The sequence below is a fragment of the Dunckerocampus dactyliophorus genome, chromosome 4, assembly GCF_027744805.1.
Source record: "Dunckerocampus dactyliophorus isolate RoL2022-P2 chromosome 4, RoL_Ddac_1.1, whole genome shotgun sequence".
Taxonomy (NCBI): domain Eukaryota; kingdom Metazoa; phylum Chordata; class Actinopteri; order Syngnathiformes; family Syngnathidae; genus Dunckerocampus; species Dunckerocampus dactyliophorus.
In genome coordinates this window covers 5,701,536-5,718,000 of record NC_072822.1, presented here as the reverse complement: position 1 = coordinate 5,718,000, position 16,465 = coordinate 5,701,536, and the positions used below count along the sequence as shown (strand labels likewise).

The following is a 16,465-nucleotide window of genomic DNA, read 5'->3' as shown; positions in this document are numbered from 1 at the left end:
ATGTTGCATCAAAAAACGGTAACGGTTTAGATTAACATATCCTGGAGTTTAATTCAGTGATTCACAGCTACAGTGCTGCGGCACATGGTGCTGCTTTTCACTTAGTGGTCAGGAAATGATTATTTGCTACAAATAATGTATATGTTTATGCCAGTGGTGTATAGTGACAAAATAATCTTCCACTAGATGGCAGAAGGTACAAAATTAACCTGTTTGGTGGCGTGCATAAAGGTTGGCAAACTGGTTTTGAGTCTAGGATGCGCTACATGTAAGCCACCACCCTGGGTCGCTAGTACTCCAAAGCAGCTGCAAAACGACGCAAGTGTGTAGTTCAAAGATTATTATTATTAAATTATTAGACTATTCGACCATATGTGATGCTTGTGAACCAAAAAACAAAACGTACAAAATATTAAAATGTACTTTTGCTGTGTTTATTTACTGTTCTTTATTTTATCAAAAATCGCACTGTTAAAGAACTTTTGAGTTATAGAGGCAGCTAAATGCTTTCGGATGACCTCTTTATGCATTTTAATAGGGAAGCACGTGAGGGTCCCTTCTGATTGTGACGTCGCATGGGGGCGTGGTCCAGACGCATGTCACGCTATATAAATAACTCTGTCTCTTCAGCGCTGCATTGGTAGCGTGAGTCTAACCGCAAGCAGCACACACAAACAAACATATATGGAAGTACAGAGGGCTACCGGGCTCCAGCAGACAAAGAGCGGCAGCATGGGTGAGTCGACGCCGAGGTCCTGCGAGCCTCGGCGGAAGAGAGCCGATGAGCGTGGAGCACCCTCGGAGATGTCCCGGATTATCACTGACCCGGCCACCGGCAAGTGCTACTGTCGGGGCAAAGTTCTGGGAAAGGTAGCGAAACACACGCAACACGTTTTATGCATGAACTCAAACATTAACATGTTTCTCTTTGCAGGGAGGCTTTGCCAAATGCTATGAGATGACTGACCTCTCCACTAGCAAAGTTTACGCAGCTAAAATCATCCCTCATGCCCGCGTCTCCAAACCTCACCAACGGGAGAAGGTAAGCCCCTTCAAAAATCATAACTAATCATAGTTAATCAATTCCATTTTTAACCATTTGCTTTATGTTCAGATTGACAGAGAAATCGAGCTGCACAGAGCACTGCATCACAAGCACATAGTCCACTTTTATCAACATTTTGAGGACAAGGAGAACATCTACATCCTGCTGGAGTACTGCAGCAGAAAAGTAAGCAACATTCACAGCTTTAAATCCATTCTTATGAGCAGGGTGCAGTTGTCTCATATGAATAATTTTATTATATTGTGTGTTTTTGCAGTCCTTAGCACACATCTTGAAGGCTCGAAAGGTGCTCACTGAGCCAGAGGTCCGCTACTACCTACGGCAGATTGTCTCAGGACTAAAGTACCTGCACGAGCAAGAGATCCTGCACAGGGACCTGAAACTTGGTAAGCACATTCACAATGAAAAAGAGCCTAAGTTTGTACAGCATTCATGCTTTGATGCTCAAAACCTTTCTCCCCCCCCCAGGTAATTTTTTTGTAAGCGAGTCGATGGAGCTGAAGGTCGGCGACTTTGGTTTGGCTGCCAAACTGGAGCCGGCAGGGAACAGGAGGAAGACGATCTGTGGGACTCCCAACTATCTTTCCCCTGAGGTGCTGAACAAGCAGGGTCATGGCTGTGAATCAGACATCTGGGCTCTCGGCTGTGTAATGTGAGTGGACTTCCTCTAAATTTGTCCTTCTCTGATGAACGACTTGACAATACTAAACATTCCAGTAAATAGCATCCTCTTAATTGTTTATGATACGGTGTACAGTACATACCATCAAAGTTATTCAACCTAACAGTCAGGTTCCATTCAGGTCTGCGCAATTGATTCTTTTTGGGTATGTGTGGGCTCAATGTCATAACTTCCTCAAAATTCAAGAAAAAGACAAGAATTTTGGCCCATGTTAAAAGGAAAACAAACATTTAATTTTTTTAATGTCCATAAAGTGGCGTGGTGTTAATGTCCTGTGCAATCGAATTACATCCGGTGGATTTATTGTTTGTCAATTAGTGCACAGAACACAGGTCACAGATTTATTCGGAGCATGTTCATGTTTTTCAATTTTGACCGAATAGTTGACTGTTTAGTGCGGTTGATGAAAGTGTAATTCACCAAGTTCACCACTAGGTAGAGCAGCAGGAAGTCAAGTACCTTTTTATACAGTAAACATATGCGGTAGTCCCTTGTTTATCACGGTTAATTGGGTCTACACCGGACCGTGACAAGTGAATTTCCGCAATTTGGATTCAATATTACTAACTGGAATATTTTTGTAGTTGGAGCACAGACAACCTGTTTGTGACTTTGTAAATATTGTTTTTACCATTATCAGAGCCCTGTAGACATGTAATAACACCCCTATAGTCACCTTTACACTCCTACTATTCTTTGTTTACACCACATTGGACAACACTCATGCGCAGGCTACGGGATCACTGCAGGGACATAAGAGACGGCCGTCGCCCATAGCATATAGCAAGCTACTGAGCTAACTTGTTAGCCTCCACGTTATTTGTTCTTTCTGTGTGGTTGACTGACTATATCGTGTTTATATAGTGTTCCACTATGATAGAGTTTGGTCATATTTTGACTTTTTGTTGTTGTAGTCAAAATTTGGCCTATAACAAAAAAATTATTTAACATGTTGTTGTTTTTTGATTAATAGTATTAGGATAGGATTAATAGCATAAGTTACCGATGCTAATATATTAATATAAAAACTGTATTGCACGATAAAGTATGAAATATTAGCAGTGTTTTGCATGATTGCACTGGCAGAGATAAATAACAAAGAAGCATTTTGGAATGTGCTGCATGTCTGGCGGGATACATGGTAGTCATCTACCAGCATGTTAACTGTGTTATTTATCCTACTCTAGGTACACAATGCTTTTGGGCAGACCACCGTTCGAAACCACCAACCTGAAAGAGACGTACCGGTGCATTCGGGACGCTCGCTACTCGCTACCCTCCTCGCTCTCGCCACAGGCCAAGCAGTTAATTGCCAGCTTGCTTGCCAAAATCCCCGAGGAGAGACCCAACCTGGACCACATCTTGAGACATGACTTCTTCACGCAGGTAAATGTCATGTGTGGGAGTAGAGCACTTCTCTCTCCTTTCCCACCAGCCGCGGGGCGCTGATGCACTTTGTGTCCCCGCCAGGGCTTCAGTCCAGAGCGTTTGTCGGCGAGCTGTTGTCACTCAGCGCCTGACTTCCACGTGTCGAGTCCCGCTAAGAGCTTCTTCAAGAAAGCAGCCGCGGCGCTCTTTGGAGGACGACGGGATAAAGTCAAATACTATGAGACTCTGAGTAAGTAGGACTTACTTCCTGAGCCTTTATACGCCTCCACACGGGGATTTCAGTCTAGTTTAGCACTGCAATGCACTGCACTGATTTGCACATTGCATTTGCCAGATAAGTTAACCAAAGAGGAAGAGGAGATTTATGAACTGCAGCACGACCTGGAGCGAACTGTCATCAGCCAGCAGCAGCAGAGCAAAAACATAGCAGAGGTACGACTGAATTATTAGATGATGTTGATGTATAGTCACGTGGAACATTTTGACACCCCATGATGTTAAATGACATTTGTGGCGCCCCCTATGGGGTTGTGGTCAAAATGCTTTTATCCTTAAAATTTTATAATTGTTACACAAATGCTCAGTGACTTATGGATGATGAGTTGCTAAGACGTTTTATTTGTTGCGGCCATGTTTTTCAGACAATCTTTCTCAAGTGTGCTTGTCAGTCCCCTAAAGATGTGTACCAAAGCACCCTCATGTTACAAGTGGGTGTTTTGTAGAGCAAATTGGGCTGTGGGAGAAATTTCAAGTCAGTCAGACATATGGGTTTTAATAACAGCGCCACCATGTGGTATGATTGTCAGATTAATAATAGCACATGCAACACAGTAGGGGTGCATGTTCACCCTTTTGTGCAGCGGTTCAGGAAAAGAAGAGTTCCACTACGGGGCGTCCTAATTTTTTCAAACAATGTAGGTGGAATTTTCATACGGCCCCTGCGTAATTAACAGACTCACACACTGACAAGCAAGGAGAGTCACTGTGTAACTATGCAATCAAATGTTCAAAAGATGGTTATTTTCACCCAATTTGCGTCGATGGCGGCTGAGTCATCGTGGGAGGAGATGAATGCGGCGCCATTGCATGTTTCAAACCCTTCTGTACGTCACTCCTTCCCACCTCAGAATGGAAGTCTTCTTCCGCCATCTGCCCAAAGCCCCGTCACCCTGGCAACAGAGAGCCGGTCCCCGACGACAGCAACGACGCGGGATCCCATCCGTCTGATTGTCAGGGGGAGTCTGGGGAGCTGCAGCAGCAGTAGCGAGTGTGAGTTTAAAGAGCACCCACACACTGGACACTTCATTGGGTACACCAGTGAGATGTACTGCAAGAGCTGTGTAATGACGCAACAGGAAGTCCTTTTATGTCCTTCCTTAATCCACAGTTATGCAATGATGCTAAACACCGTACGTCTCGTTCCTAAAGGTCTGGAATACAACACCACAGGAAGCGTTGCCGACACTGTTGCCAGTGTGTTGAGGGGATGCCTGGAAAACATGCCGAAAGGTGAGTCCATTACCTCCACCAAGTGCTTGTAGCAAGACAGGTGCATTTATTTAGGCGGCTGATGGCAACGGTTGTTCTACTTTCAAAACAGGAAGTCTTTCTATCAAATGTTTATTAAGAAGCGTACTATACAAAGCTCAGAAGGTAAGGTTAATCACTGTTATCAGACTAAATGAAAGCAAAATAAAGCAAAACCCACTCACTGTTTTAAGCCATCACAGGAAAAGTGTTTGTAGACGAATGCAGTCACCTAGTGACATTTTAGTAGGTAATGCCAGAAATAAGAAGCTCAGTGATATTAAATTCATTCATTCATGTATTTTACAGACCATTTACTATGTTGCAGTAAGTGCCATTTAAAATAAATCTATAAAATATGAATTATCAAATGCACTCATGCCACCTTGTGGCCGTTTTTATGGCTTAAAATTGCTCTAAAAGACATTAGTGTGCAGTTGCGTCATCACCTCTTTTTGCCTCTCGTGCAAAAAACCCCGTAAAAGACGTCTTTGGGGTCGGGCGTTCGGGATTATAAAAACGTATAAATACGTCTTTGGTATTGAATGAGTTCACTGCAAAAAAAAACCCCACAAAAGTCGAGTGCTTTGTTTCTTTGAATTCAATTAAACATGATGATCTTGGTGCATTGTCCCTTTGGAAGGATCATGGGAAATATGTGTTAATATAGGAATATATTTTCATTGATGCTTTTACTGAGCATATTTCACACCTTGCATAACTGCATGAACCCTCATGGCACACCACAACCAAGTAGGTGTCTGGTCATACTACGATACATACAGTACTACACACTACTATACATAGTACTCTAGTAAGTGCAACATTGGCGAGTGCATTATTTAAAAATTTCCTGCCAATATTTTAACTTTTACTGCATCGGCTCCAAATATCTGCCTCATTGACCACAAAAAATTGGTAATCGTATCAGCCCTGAAGAAAACATATTGGTTGCTCTCTAGTACAAGTATAAATGTACTGTATATAGATAGACAGTCAGTCAGTCATTGGCAATTCGAATTGTAATTTGCAATGAATAAAACCTGCAATTTCGCTACCTTCAGGACCTATTGCAGTTGTACTGGATGTGACCTTTCCATGTGTCATTAGAACAATAAGAGATGTGTGTTGTGTGTTTATATTCTTAGTCGATGTGCCAGTACAGATATTTCAGATTTCGGTGCAACTCTTGAGAGTCAAGATATGAGTCCTAATCCTCTTCTTCTTCTTGTGTTCCTCCCTACAGCCGACAGCATTCCACAGGGCGCAAACAGCTGCATCCTCCAGTGGGTGACCAAGTGGGTGGACTACTCTAACAAGTACGGCTTTGGATACCAGTTGTCCGATCACACCGTGGGCGTCCTCTTCAACAATGGCACTCACATGAGCCTCCTGCCAGACAGAAAGTACGTCTCTCTCTCGCTCTCTCTTTCTTTTTTGCATTGCTTGTTCCGGCATGCTTTGCTGTGCAAATGCTGCCAGTGCCAACCTACTTGCGTTAAAATAAGCCTTTTTCTGCCCTTCATCATCAGGACCATCCACTATTATGCAGAGTTGGGCCAGCGCTCTGTCTTCCCCACCTGCAAGGTTCCGGGACACTTTGTGGGCCAAGTGACTGTGCTCAAATACTTCTCCCACTACATGGAGGAAAACCTGATGGATGTAAGTTTTCTCATTCATGCTTTCCTTCCCCACTCCACCCCGCATTGATGGATACCATGTCGCGGCATGTCGGAGGCTAATGTGCTGTTGTGTTCTCAGGGCGGGGACCTGGGCACGCTGACGGATGATGCACACATGCCAAGGCTCTATTTGCTGCAATGGCTCAAATCGGACCGCGCCCTCATGATGCTTTTTAACGACGGCACTTTCCAGGTAAACACGCTGGGGAAAACAGACGGTTGCTGGGCATGCTCGGATGAGCAGGAAGGGAGGAGGAAGCATGGTTGTAGACGACAGTGTATCCCACTGGGCAGCCTCATATAATACTCTACAGTATATGTTGTGCAATATGGATCACATTCAATGCATTCAATAAAACTGGGAATTTGGAAACATCCCACTTGAAGTTTGCCAGTTCTCACCTCGAAATGTCCCAGACAAACAAAGCAAACATTAAAAAAACATGGCCACCAAGATTTTATTAAGTTGCCAGTTGTGTTGAATGCAGAAATAGTAGCACACGTTGATGAAAACCTTGTTTGACGTCAACGAAACAAAACAAAAAGCAAGCCCTTATATTCATCTTTTTATCACTCAAAAGGTCAACTTTTACCACGACCACACAAAGATCATCCTGTGCTGCCAGAGGGACGAGTACATGCTGACCTACATCAACGAAGATCGTGTGTCCAAAACCTTCAAGGTCAGCTCCTTGCTGGCGTCCGGCTGCCCTGCGGACCTGCGTGAGCGTATGGTCTACTCCCTCAACATGCTGCTGCAGCGTTGCAGCTGAGGACACTATCTATATCTCTAATCTATCTATCACGGATCTGTGCAAGTGGAGTTTTTGGCGGGGACGAGAGAGCCTGTGTGCTAAGTCATGTAGCATTGCTGTGACTGTTCTGGAGAAGAAAGGACAGACTGGATGAAGAGAAGATGCTGGAGGAGAGAGAGGACTATTGGACCAGGGATGTTGGTACGATCCAGCGAGGATGTTTTTGGAAAGACGAAAGCTGGGCTGGCACCAGCTTACTGGATGATGTTGAAAAAAAAAATGTGTGAGACTGTGTCAATATTGTAAATGATGTACAGCGTAAGCCATCATGCACAAACACCATGTGCTTGTGTGTGTGGATGGGCTGGGGTTCAACGGTTTTTAAAAAGACAGAAATATGTGTGACAGTGGGAGGTTTGTAATATCACACTAGCTTTTACAAGCTGTGATTTCTTCTCTTTCATGACGTTGTCATCCTGGTAGAAAATGTCCACTCATAACTTATTGTGTACAGAAAACCGCAATATTTATTTATTTAATAATAAAGTGCATTTTGCAAAATATATACAGTATATAGAGGTTTTTTTTTGTATTTGTAAAAAATACGACAATTCTGTGTTCCACCCATACAAAAGCTAATTTTTCTTAATTCCCTCAAAGCGTACGTATGACCTTGGCGCTGTTTTTCTAAATATTTCTGTAAACTCTGAGGGCATGGATGCAAGCTAAATGGAACATAATGACGCTCCTATCTCATTCTGCTCCAAATCAAAGCAAGTGTGTTATCTTCAAATGAGGACAAGGGAAATGGGCTCAGAGAGATAGATGGACGCACAACAAACATGACCTGACATGACCTCGACTTCCCCTGCAATGAGAACAACCACTTCTGTGCACACTGTGTGATGAAACCTACTAGGAGACTCATTAGCGAGTCCTGGAAATCCTTATACGCTGGCTGACTGTAACCATGGAAACAAGACACCACTGACCAATTTTTTATATTTTTTAGTGAGAATGTAAAGAGGAAGGTCAGAGGCCATCTTCGTACATACTGCACTGTTCCTCTCTGTTGTCTCCAGAATGTCCTTTAGAACACCTCTACAGCTTATGTAACATCTCCAGTCCAAACGTGGATTTGGATTTTGAGTCATCCCCTTTAGATGAGCTGTTCACTCGGGTGCGCTGCCGACTTCAACCATAAATCGTCGAGATACCCACGCCGAACAGGAGGTAGCCCACATGAGAAAAGAGCGGGAATTATTCATGTGGCTTGAGGATTGCCTCCAGGTCCGAGAGAGGAAATAGACACGATTATTGACTTTGTGTGGTGTTTCAACCTGCAGCAGATGGGTGCTCTTGAAAAGTCGTGCGCTGGTTGATGCATCACAGCATATCATAGCAGCCTGTAGATGCCACGCCTTTGTGTGTAAACAGTAATATGTGTCCCTAAAGAAAAACCTACTTCCTCACGGACATGATAGCGCGTGCAGCTAGATGAGCCTGCCCCGTGTTCACACCCACCCCTTCACGGAGGACTAGGGTTGGGCATCGTTTCAACTTGAACGATTCCGGTTACAATTCCGATTCCTTGTTTTGATTCCGGTTCTCGATTCCAATGCTTTTAAAAGGCAGGGTCATAAACGTTTGCATCGTTTAAAGCAGTGGCCCCCAACCCCAAATAATTTCCATTATTTCATTTTTTAAAATTTTTTTATTTTGAAAAGTGGCCGGATTCTGTCTGTTACATCCGTCTCACTTGACGCATGTCCATTGTGCGTGTGCTAACTTTATCTCATGCCGCACAGATAGACTACTACTGTATTTTTACCATTTTTCTTTCAGCTCATATTTGGTGTCAAATGCTGATACTATGTGGGAATGCATAAAGGTAAGTTTTGACGACTTATTGAGTGCTAATGTGTACATTTGTCTCACTGTGTCACTGTTAATTCATGCTAGCCACTGCCTTTTACCACACACGTCAAACAGCCATGTAATAATCTCTCTGGAAAAACTTGGCTGGAACTTGAAGTGGTGGTTGGTAGGTCGGCATACATTTTGTGCTTTTAATTTGATGTTATTCATGTCTTAGTTTTACAGAATACATAATAAATGTAATAAATTAGATAAATACAATGTACGAACCTTCCCCGGTCCGTGGGTCAAAAAAGGTTAGGGTCCACTGGTTTAAAGGGCGCTACCAGAGTTCTTTTGGGATGGAGTGTCTGAACTTTGCTATTCATTTCTTACAGGACTATTTTCAACAGTATCAAAATCAACCATTCAACGTGAATATAAACGTTATAAAGTGTCTTTTTACAAGAGTACACTTTTACAAAAGATGTTTACTTATGAAAAGTAGTACTTGGTTCGCTGGCTGAGTGTTGGTGTAAGCCAGTGGTTCTCAATTATTTTCTGTCCACTACTCGGGGGACAGAAGTGTTCATTTTTTATGAAACCTTTATTTTATGAACACAGGTAAATAGAATATAGCCGAAATTGCTCTTATTTTGAAGGCCGGAAGTGTGTTTTGTGAGTTCAGAAGGTCCCTTGACTGTTGCTAACGGAGACAGATGCAAGTTGGTGGTTATCATCAATAGCTGGCGGGAGGAGCGATTGCAGGAATGATCATTCTCGACGTCGCTGTCGCACACACTGCACTGTTGTGTCACACTGACAGAAGGAAGAAGAAGTTGTTGTTGTTGTTGTTGTGCTTGCAGCCAGGCAGGCATGCTTGAGCCGTGCGATGAGGCTAAGCTGGACTGACAAATGGGATGTTTATACATCAGCTTCGAGCCCGAAGTTCTCTGCAGGCTGAAGACTGAGTGAGTCAGGTTGGCAATGGAAGTGACTGCAGGCACATTCCCAGTAGAAACACACCCAGATGAACTACAAGGATTGGAAAAGGCTTTTGCATATGAAATGTCAGCAATTTTGTCCTTACTAACCAGTCTATCTGTACGCTGTTACTGGGTGTATTTACATTGTGTCTGATATCATTTATCCTGATTTCAGTCATTTTCCCATTATGAAGTTATTCCGTAGTCCACACAGTGTCATTTATTCATTTGTCTTTAATCTAATTATTTATTTTGTTTCAATCCCAGCCATTTTTCCAAAGACAACCCCTTCAGTAGCGGCCATTTTAGACGATTATGACTGATTTTCAAGGCACACAGAATATTGTGTTCTATGGATATACAAACGTGGAACCTACCAAAATAAAGATCAGACTTTCGTTGTCTTTCATCAGGAAAAAAACTAGTTTTTTCGTTCTTTAGTAATCAGCAGTAGAAGAACGTAGGTAAGTTTCAGACTAGGAAAGGGAAAAGATACATTTCAAGCATAACTTTCACTTTGACACAAATATGTTTTGCTTTTGTGACAGCTCAAATATCTAAACAACTATACCACCTACTGCACGCTACGCTCCTCCACACTCTCTCACTTCCTCCTTCCCGTCATGTGTGATTTGTCAGTTAACGCGATCCCTGACGAGCTCTTATTGAATGCAATTCTGCCACCTTGTGGCCGTTTTCGTGGCTTAAAAGTGCTCTGAAGTGTTAATGCATTAGTGGAGAGTTCGTCACCTCTTTTTGCCACGCGTGCAAAAAAACGGAAAAGGCGTACTGTATAAATACGTTGTTGGGATCGGGCGTTCGGGATTATAAAAACGTATAAATACGTCTTTGGTATTGAATGAGTTGAAAATAATGTCTTTTGTCCTTTTCTTTCATCACTGCACAAGCTATCTATTGCTACACATTCCCTATTCTTTTCTCTCAGAAAATGGTAGCATTTAAACACAGGAGGCAAATGTAATCATGTGATGTTCCTTAACGTCTTGACCGTGTTAGAGATGATCCAATTGCGGGTCTTGCTGAGAGAAGGCGTGCACACGTCAGAAGAAGTGTGAGCTCTTTCCCTTTTAACACAATGGTTTCCTTCCAGGTGTTAAAAAACATGTTGAGAATGAGTCTTTCTGAAATGCCATGGCTTCTTCTTTTTTTTTTTTTTTTGGTACGGCACTCCGCTGTCGAGTTCCTACGATTTTCTGCAATCAAAGCTCTGCTGCCTCAGTGAAAGGACATACAGTGTACAGTAGAGTGGAAAAAAATAGGACACACTATTAAAATATTCAGTTCTTTAATAAGAAAGGCAAACAAAGGTTGAGCTTCTGCAAAATTAAATTTGAAGTAAAATAAATGTAAGGGAATTGCAAAAACATCTATCGAAACATAGACCAGCATATTTTCAACACTTTGAGTGACGTTTGAGACATTTTCCAGTAACCCCAGCTAGCCATTTTTGCTTCCCAAAAAGTTATGCAAACTTAGCATTTTTGGTGCACAAATGTTTTTTTTGGTTTGGTTTTGAGCATCTATTGGTTGCAGTGGAAAGGTTTTTTTAACGTTGCGTGGTGCTTACATGGTTGGTTCCCTCAATAGATGGATGGATGTTGTTTTTTGGGTACCTGCTGGTTGCCCCATGGTTGCAACCCCATCCCAGCCAAATTAAGACCCAGGCCTTTGACCTGGCCACTCCAGAACTCTGCCATTTTCTGTCTTTTGAGCCAAAATTTGTCTGTTGGCAGCCCTTGCAACAAACCTAACCTTTTTGTGAACCTGATGTAGTTTTGTTATTTAGCAAATTGTGTTGGCATTCATAAAGAAAGTAGCACAATAAGGCAGCTAATGCAAAAGTAGCTAATCCAATGAATGGACATGCTAAAAAGGTAGCACTGATGCTAGTGCAAATGCTACATCATCCCCATAGTGTATGATGCATTCATGACTGCTGGGAAGTTATAAACGTATCCAAATGTAAATTAAAAAAGCAACACTAAAATAAACTATTATTTACTTTGTGAATAGAAAATGCAACTCTCGGTAGGCTTAACAACAAATATAATCTTTTTTTGTGGACCGAATTGTGTTTTTTAGCAGAATTTTGTAGAAAGCAACACCACAAGTGAGCTAATGCTAACAAAGCTAATTCGATGACTGTACTGTACATACTAAAAACGTTAGCACTGATGCTAGTGCTAATGCTACATGAACCCCGGAGCATAAGTTCCGTTCAGGGCTGCTTGGAAGTTATAAATATCCAGCTGTAAATTTAAAACAACACGGCTGATGCCCAAGATAAACTATTATTTGGAATACATGACCTCACAACAAAATCTTCCTTTTGTGAATTATTTTTAACACAATTGTGTTGAAATATGACAAAATGCATCACAATAAGGCAAGAGGTAGAAACATCTATTACTTGGCATTGCGGGGATAAAACGGGGGTGAAACAGGGGGCGGTGTTGACAACATACCCTTATTTTCAGCATCTCTTTTGATTCAAAAGCACCTATACTTAAAAGCTATTGCCCCATGATAGTGGTACAGATGACAAATGAGTTGCAGGAGGCGTTAAGATGACTAACAATAATCCTAATAATCATACAAGTCATTGCATTCCGTACATACCAGCACATGGAGGGGCGGGGGCGTTGAACATGTCATATTGATATAAGGACAAATACATGTGATTGCTTGTATGCATATCGGCACCTTTTTCTTGCTGCAAGCTTCTGTTTCCCTTCTTGTTTTCAGCAGAATTATGTTGCAATACGACAAAGGAAGGCGTTGAGCAAATCTTCCTGAAATGTGTCAAGTATTTAAAAGCGGCCCTGCCAAGTCGAGGGAGGAGCTTCAAAGCTGCGTTTCAATCCAATGACTCACTGTAGAGATAGAGGGACAAAGCAAATCCTGCACACACACACACACACACATTGTACATGCAAACACACATTACCCATCTTCTTGGGACTTAGGTGGGGCTGCATTGCTCAATCAGAGCCATCGATGTTCACCATTCTGCTTTTTATCACATTTACATGCCTACATACTAAAGGGACAATACCATAGAACAGGGCTGTTTTTTAGTTTAAAATATATAAAATATAAAAAAAATATAATATAAAAATATATATATTAAAAAAAAAGAAAAACAGCAAAAATTGAAAAATTCGTCTGTAATTTTACAAAAATAAAGGCAAAATATTAAAAGAAAACAGTTCATAACAAGAAAAAGTTGTAATTTTACATAAATAAACTCAAAATATTATGAGGGAAAATATCATCATTTGAGTAGCATAAAGTTTATGGTAAAGAAAAAAAAGATTTTTTTTAACTCATAATATTATGACAAACAAACAAAACAACAATGTTGTAATTTTGGGGGAAAAAGTTCCAATATTATGGGGATAAAGTCAAAATATTATGGGAGTAAAGTCATAATACGAGCAGAAAACTTACAAGAAGAAAGTTGAAATAGTTGGGAAAAAAAGAAAAAGAAATGGGAAAACAACAGCTGTGAGTTTTACGAGAATAAAGTGAAAATATTAAGAGAATAAAGTGGTATTTTAACCACAAAAAAAGGTGTGATTTTAGGAGAATAAACTTGTAATATTAGCAAAGAAAATAATGTCATTTTAGGGGCAAAGATTTGAAATATATATATAAAAAAAAGTAAAAATAAAGTCGTAATATTATGAGAGACAAACAAAGCCATGAATGAATTTGTAATTTTTAGGAAAAATGAGGTTGGGGAAAAAGTTCCAATATTCTGGGGATAAAGTCCAAATTATGAGCAGAACATTTACAAGAAGAAAGTTGAAATACTACATTTGCATTACTGTATTGTACTGTAGTGTTGTAAAAAAAAAAAAAAAAAAAAAAGTTCACAAATGGTGAAAAAGATAAAATATCAAAGCGGACCTTTCATCCTTTCATTTTTCACGATGTGTTCCTGGGTGGAAAAAGTTTGGACACCCCTGCTATAGAAGGTAAACTTGGATATACTTCAGTGTACAGCTTGTATAGCAGTACTGTCTCGCTTTACTTTACTATAGCTGGCAACACAAGCGAGTAGCAAGATAACAGGCTTGCCTCCGGTCAAACATGGTGGTGGCAGTGTCATCATTTTTAATGCAGTGTGACATTCTGATGCAGAAACCCGGCTGCATGGCAGTTTCCCCAACATCATAAGGAGCCCAAACACACCTCCCAAGATGACAAGTGCCTTGCTGAGGAGCGGCCAAGTATGTCTAAACCCAGACCTGAACCCAGCAGAGCACCTGTGGGGAATCCTCAAGCAGAAGGAAGAAAGGTGGGGGAGTACAAGGTGTGTAACTTGTCATTATGAAAGAGTGGAAGAAGATTCCAGGAGCAACCTGTGCAGCTCTGGTCCATTCCACCCCCAAGAGGATTAAGACAGCTTGGCTCAGGGGTGTCCAAACTTTTCCCAGCTAGGGCCACATCTGGTGAAACCAAAGAATACAGGGGCCACTTTGATATTTTACATTTTGTAAACCAACTCATGTAGATATGTTTTGTTTAATATTTTAACTTTAATAACAATTTTGTTTTGTTCTCATAGTATTACAACTTTACGCTTCTGGAATGTTTTTTCTGTTAATATTATGACTTTATTGTCTATTTCGTAAAATTACTGCTCTTTCTTACACTTGTGTTGTTGTTTTTGTAAGTTTTCTTGTTTAATTGTATTTTTAAAATGTGTCGAGGGCCGACAAAAACACAGCTGCGGGCCTCAAATGGCCCTCGGGCCGCACTTTGGACACCCCTGGCTTAGCTAGATAAAAATGGTGCTAACACTACGGGGCTATCCACACAGAAATGTTTTCGGGTCAAAACGGCAAAGTATTTTTATCGTTTCAGCCTCTGGTCCACATGGAAACGGCGTTCTGGGTGCCCTGAAACGGTATTTTCCGGAGTGGGAAAATCTGAAAACGCGGGCGAGCGATCCGCTTCTTTTTTAAAACGATGACGTCAGCGACCAGACGTGAGCTAAGACGACAAGTCAAAATAACATCGAAATATTTCCAGTGTCGTGACTCACGGCAGTCGATATTCTCCTGGTACTTTGTTGTCTTGTACTCCATAATGACTCGCAGTAGTAATTTCACTTCACGTAAGTCTAGACGAGCCTCGGAAAGCGGAGGACGACAGACTCATGCGCATGCGTTCTTTCTTCTTCTATGGTTTGGTGTGTCACGTGGTTGAGTCTGCGCGTCTGTTCACAGCGCCACACGTAGGTGTGCCTTGTGTATTACATCGTTTTCACTCGATGATCCGGCACAGTGTGGACGCAGATTTTTTTCAAAAAATCTCAGGAGGGCCTAAATATTCACAATTTGGACATGTTTACTTTCTTTAGTATTGTGTCCCTTGCCAAGTCTTAATGAAACGTGAGGAACGGACACGACATGTCCATGCATAAAAGGGGAGTCGTGCGCTGTGAGCGCCGTCACTCCGAATGGTGCTTCCTTTGTGACGTAATGTTGGCGTCAGCATAGAATAGAAGAGCGAGACGCCGAGCAACACCTGCTCCCCCAACTAGAACACATTCCTCCGTGTACTCCAATTCATAAAGAAGCCCAGTGCATGTCTCCGCATTGAAAAGAAGAACAAAAACACAACAGCGTGTCGTGAGGTCAGACCGGTCAAGGACAATCGTTGCGGGCGGGATTTGTGTGAGAATGAGCCAGTCAGTGCCGCACATCTGAATAACCGAGAGGCAGACTGCCACTGATATGAATGGGAGACGCTGTTTCCATAGCAACCGTCTGTCTAACTTCACGGCCCATGTGTAAACATCTGCAATTCATTTAGCTGTTGTCTCTTAGTAATCCCTCATTACGTGAACACCGGCTGGGCCGTCATATGAAGTCATGAAAGCGGTGTACAGATACACCTGATTTAGATGTACATATACACTTCATGGTCGCGGGGGTATGCTGGAGCCTATCCCAGCTGACTTTGGGTGACAGGCTTGGCACACCCTTGACTGGTGGCCAGCCAATGGCAGGGCACATATAGACAAACAACCATTCACACTCACATTCATACCTATGGACAATTTAGAGTCGCCAATTAAGCTAACATGCATGTTTTTGGAATGTGGGAGGAAACCGGAGTACCCGGAGAAAACCCACGCGCACACGGGGAGAACATGCAAACTCCACACAGAAATGCCCAGGGGAGAATCGAGCCAAGGTCTTCCCGATCTCCAGACTGTTACTGTGTTGGCCAACGTGCTAACCACGAGACCACCGTGTGGCTTGTCTCTTTAATATACAGTATATTTTATTCTTCTTCCATATTATTTTCCGAATACTTGCAAATCAACCCTTTTTAAAGTGACTTCCACTTACTGTATTTATTACATAACACACAGACATCAGACTTTACTAATAATTACTTTATATTATTATCGACCCAATGCAGTGGTTCTCGATTTTTTTCTGTCACGCCCCCAATGCGCCCCCTTGATTTGAAATACTATT

General features: G+C 41.8%; 1 protein-coding gene across 1 annotated transcript; it reads left to right on the top strand.

Moving 5' to 3' along the window:
- Positions 1 to 624: 624 nt before the first annotated feature.
- plk2b (polo-like kinase 2b (Drosophila)) lies at positions 625 to 7,664 on the top strand. The gene is made up of 14 exons (XM_054773232.1): positions 625 to 870; positions 935 to 1,042; positions 1,115 to 1,231; positions 1,323 to 1,452; positions 1,535 to 1,718; positions 2,936 to 3,134; positions 3,219 to 3,366; positions 3,472 to 3,569; positions 4,265 to 4,406; positions 4,566 to 4,646; positions 5,911 to 6,070; positions 6,197 to 6,326; positions 6,426 to 6,539; positions 6,928 to 7,664. Exons 1-14 carry the CDS (start codon positions 685 to 687, stop codon positions 7,117 to 7,119), a joined length of 1,989 nt encoding a protein of 662 aa, XP_054629207.1. The 5' UTR covers positions 625 to 684; the 3' UTR covers positions 7,120 to 7,664.
- Positions 7,665 to 16,465: the final 8,801 nt, after the last annotated feature.

Bases quoted from the DNA above. Each gene is read 5' to 3' on its own strand.
- plk2b (XM_054773232.1), top strand. From the start codon at position 685: ATGGAAGTACAGAGGGCTACCGGGCTCCAGCAGACAAAGAGCGGCAGC. The intron at 1,232-1,322 runs GTAAGCAACATT...GTGTTTTTGCAG, and splicing joins TGGAGTACTGCAGCAGAAAA to TCCTTAGCACACATCTTGAA. The intron at 6,327-6,425 runs GTAAGTTTTCTC...TTGTGTTCTCAG, and splicing joins TGGAGGAAAACCTGATGGAT to GGCGGGGACCTGGGCACGCT.